This window comes from Corvus brachyrhynchos, unplaced genomic scaffold (assembly GCF_000691975.1).
Source record: "Corvus brachyrhynchos isolate BGI_N302 unplaced genomic scaffold, ASM69197v1 scaffold219, whole genome shotgun sequence".
NCBI lineage: Eukaryota > Metazoa > Chordata > Aves > Passeriformes > Corvidae > Corvus > Corvus brachyrhynchos.
The window spans coordinates 162,988-166,765 of NW_008240034.1; the positions used below are offsets into that span (position 1 = coordinate 162,988).

Below are 3,778 nucleotides of genomic sequence, written 5' to 3' on the forward strand. Positions count from 1 at the left end.
CAGGGGTGGCACTGGATGGGCTTTAAGGTCCCTTCCCACCCAAACCCTTCTGTGACTCTGCAGGGGACAGTGGGGACATGGTGGCCCAGAATTCTGCTTTTCTCTGCACCTCAAGAGGGGCCTCTTTTATTAAAAACAAACAAACAAAAAAAAGCAGCAACCAAAAGCATCCTGCTCCTAAAGCCACCCCCCAGCACTGACTGACCACCCCTGGACAGGTGACATCCAGCTGTCACCGCAGGGTGAGGGGAAAGGTCTCACCGAAGCTCTGAGCATCCCTGCCGGGCTCTGTCCAGCAGCCGCTCCCTCCCCAGCTCGGTGACACCGAGCAGCAGCAGAGGTGGTGACACCCAGGGCAGGGCCACCCCGAAGTCCCCTGGTAGCAAAGGCACCGTTGTCCTCGCCACCCCCACAAACGTGCAGAATGAGGAAGTGAGGGGAGGGAAAGTAATTCGTCACAATCAGCAGAAAGGCAAAAAAGAATCGCTCTGGGATGGCCCCGGGCCGGCGGTGACAGCAGCCCCGAGCGCCCCGGGCCGGGGAGGGACACGGGGACATCATGGTGAGTGCGAGCGGGGCCCTCCTGGGGACCCCACCCTGCTCCCCTCGGGCAGCCCGGGGTGTCACCTCCTGCTCTGCCACCTCAGGGCTGCCCCTGCCCTGCCCTGCCCTGCTCCCAGCGCGGTCCCTCGCTGCTTTGGGAGGTGCCAGGGGCCGGGGGTGGGTGTGGGGGGCTGGGGGCTGCTGTCCCCCAGGACAGGATGGGGACCGCCTGTCTGGCACAGAGAGGTTTGGATTTTGCCGTCACTGCTGTGGCACCCACGGGACAGCTTTGTGTCCTCACTGGTGCTTCTGGTCTCAGCACTGGTGGTGCTGGTGGGGCAGAGTGTGGGGTGGGGGTGGCAGCCCCAGGCCAGGGGGGCCCCCCTGGGTGCTGGTCCCCATGGTCAGACCTTGCAGGCCCAGGGGCCAGGGGCTGCAGGGAGGATGTGGGGCTGCTGGGAGGGCAGCAGCCACTTCTGGAAGCTGATCTGGAGGCAGAAGAGGAAGATGAAAGCTCTCAGAATTAGGAAGATGCTCAGACTTGGGGTAAGGGGCTGCCACAGCTGTGTCCTTGCAGCTCACAGCTCTGCTCCCCCCGTGCCTGGGGGTGATGCTGTCCCCAGCTATTTGCACCCAGACAGGAAGGGGACAGGGGACAGTGGCCAGGCTGAAACCTTCTGCCGCCCACGCTTGTGGCTGTCACCTCCGAGAGGCTGCTCAGATGCTGTCACCGAAGATGCTTCCACTGTCCCCTCCTCGCCACCTGCAGTTATTCTGTGGCTTCCTGAAGGACCAAGGGACTCTGCAGCCACGACCCGGACCCCTGCCAGGGCCCAGCCCCAGGGCCAGCCCCCATCCCCAACCCCTGCCCGTGCCTGGCTGTGACACTGATGTGACAAACTTGCTGCTGCTCCTCCTCCTCTCAAGGCTTTCTGGTGGTTTTAAGGTGTTGCTGCTTCTGGGCTCAGCCTATCTCGACTCAAAAGGTGCCACCTTGGGCTGCATCCGCTCCTTGCTCGAGGCTTGCAGGGTTCCTTTGTGGTTTGACCTCAGCTTTGAAGAAAAACACCATGTTTTGCAAGTGCTGCCGCAGGGCTGCTCCCCTCCCTGCCCAGGAGCATCCTGGCCCTGGGCACAGGGGTGGTGACAGTGCCCATCCCGCAGCTGGGGGTGCTGAGGGGCTCCTCATGTGTCACCTGTCACCTCTGGAGCAAAGTCCCTCATGCACAGGGGCTGCAAAGGGCACCTGGAAGGTGAAGGGGGGACAAAAGCTTCTCCCTGCTTGGCATGAGGGTGGAATGGCTTGGTCCAGGCCCCCTTCCCTGGGCAGCTTTGGCCTGGGGCTGGACAGAGGAGGGGACTGAGAAACTGCTGCCCCAAACCTCTGGAATATTAATCTGTGCCCCCACTCCCCGCTGGGGTGTCACCTGCAGCCCCATCCCATGGGGGCTCACTGGGCACCGAGCTCAGGCAGTACCAGGATTTAAGGGATTCTAATTCCTCTGCATCCTGATTTTACCCAGTTCAGTGAACCCTGGCCCTGCAAACTGCCCGTGGCACGCTCAGGGAGGCCAGGCACGCTCAGTGCTCCCAGAAACAGGGCAGGAACACCCAGAGCTCTGCAGACACCCAGGACAAACCCTTCATGTACCGTGAGGCGGTGTTTTCCTCGCAGCTGGGCTGCACCAGGTGCCCCAGCAGGGCCAGGAAAGCCCCTGAGCTGGGCCAGAGGAAGAGGAGGTGAAAACAGCACTGACAGCTCTGAGCAGTCGTGGGGCTGAAGGACAATCTCTGAGTGTCAGCTCGAAACCTTTGAGCTCTCAGTGCAGGAAATCCTATCTGCCTTAACGTGGCCTCGATCAGCAGCCCAGAGTTTGGGGTGATGGGGACAGGGCACAGAGGTGTTTGTCTGCCCATGGGCTCTCTCTCCCGAAGCCCAGGGTTTGGACCAGGCTGAGGTGAAGCTGGGAAGCTCCTGGGGCCTCTGGCAGCTCCCTGGGTGACACCACGGTGACCTGGAGAGGACGGCTGAGCCTGCCGGTGTTTTTCCAGATGGGTTTTCTGGGGGATATTAGGATGAAGGCAAGAAAAAGGCCCATAAACAACAACCAGGAGGAAGAGGAGAAGCTCCCTGAGTGGTGTCAGGCTGTGTGAGCAGCCCTGGACCCCCTGAGCTGACCCAGCTCTGTGCACCCCAAGAGGAGGTGGTGGGACAACACAGCCAGAAGCCCCTTCAGCAGCTGTGGGGGCTTGACTTGCATTTGGGGTTTGGAGAGGGGGCACAGGGGGTATTTGGGGTTGCAGAGCCCAGGGAGGAGGGAGATGGACAGGGGAGCAGCACAGGATGGAGCCACCTTGTGACAAACACCCCAGGGTGGTGGTGGGGGGCTGGGGGCACCCAGCAAAAATCAGGGGCTGCCAGGAGCCTCCAAAGGTGTCAGGATCCAGAATCCTGAAATCTTGAGAGCCTGCAGGAAATTCAAGCAAAAGGGGAAGAGAAGAAGAAAAGGGAACTGGAAAGAGTAAGAGACCAGGGCTGATGGGGGAGAAGTGAAATCGGTGACAGGAGCAAGGGGGGTGAAAGAGGAACCGCGGGGATGGGGACAGAGGGGCCACAGACCAGTCTAGATGGGGCATTCCCTCCTGGGCACCGTGCCGGGGGCCACATGGGCACCACAGCTGTGCCCAGCTTGTTTCTGGAGACATCGAGGGTGAGGGAAGGCCTTTGGATGGCTTTTGCATGATGAAATCCCCCCCTCCCAGCCCAGGGCTGTGTTTACCCCACAAGGGCTGAAATCCCAGCCCAGTTCTGCTGCTGCCCCACAGCCCCCAGGGGACAGAGCTGGGCGAGTTGGGGATAGTTGGGCAGAGGGTGCTGGCATCTTCCTGGGCAGAGCGAAGGGGGACAGGGGCACAGTGGTGCAAGGAGGATGTGGGGGTGCAGAGGATGCCACCACCACCCTTCCCCTGCGTTGTTCTGGCTCACAATCTCTGCATCAACTGCTTCTTTATCCTTCATTAACCCGGGTGAGGGGGGCTGGGGCAGCTCCTGTCTGCTCCTCTCCGGCTGCCCGGAGGTGAGGAGCGATCTAGAGGGTTGGGACAAGCCCCAGAGCACTGAATTTCCAGCTTTGAGAGTTCCCAGGGTGGTCAAACCCCTCTGTTTGCACCGCGAGGTGCCTGGTTTGGAGTGACAGCTGAGCCGGGGACCGGTCCCAGCTGCCGGCAGCACCGC

At 61.4% G+C, this 3,778-nt stretch overlaps 1 protein-coding gene across 2 annotated transcripts in view; it reads left to right on the top strand.

Annotated features, from left to right (window-relative positions):
- Positions 1-436: 436 nt before the first annotated feature.
- The window catches only part of MYO1F (myosin IF), a 15,574-nt gene continuing 12,232 nt past the window's right edge, over positions 437-3,778 (top strand). Inside the window, exon 1 of one of the 2 annotated variants that reach the window (XM_008640994.2) lies at positions 437-562. In XM_008640994.2, the coding sequence (XP_008639216.1) occupies positions 560-562 (3 nt within the window). In that variant the 5' untranslated portion in view covers positions 437-559. The remainder of the gene's footprint in view (positions 563-3,778) is intronic. The other variant, XM_017743886.1, reaches the window with a different exon arrangement.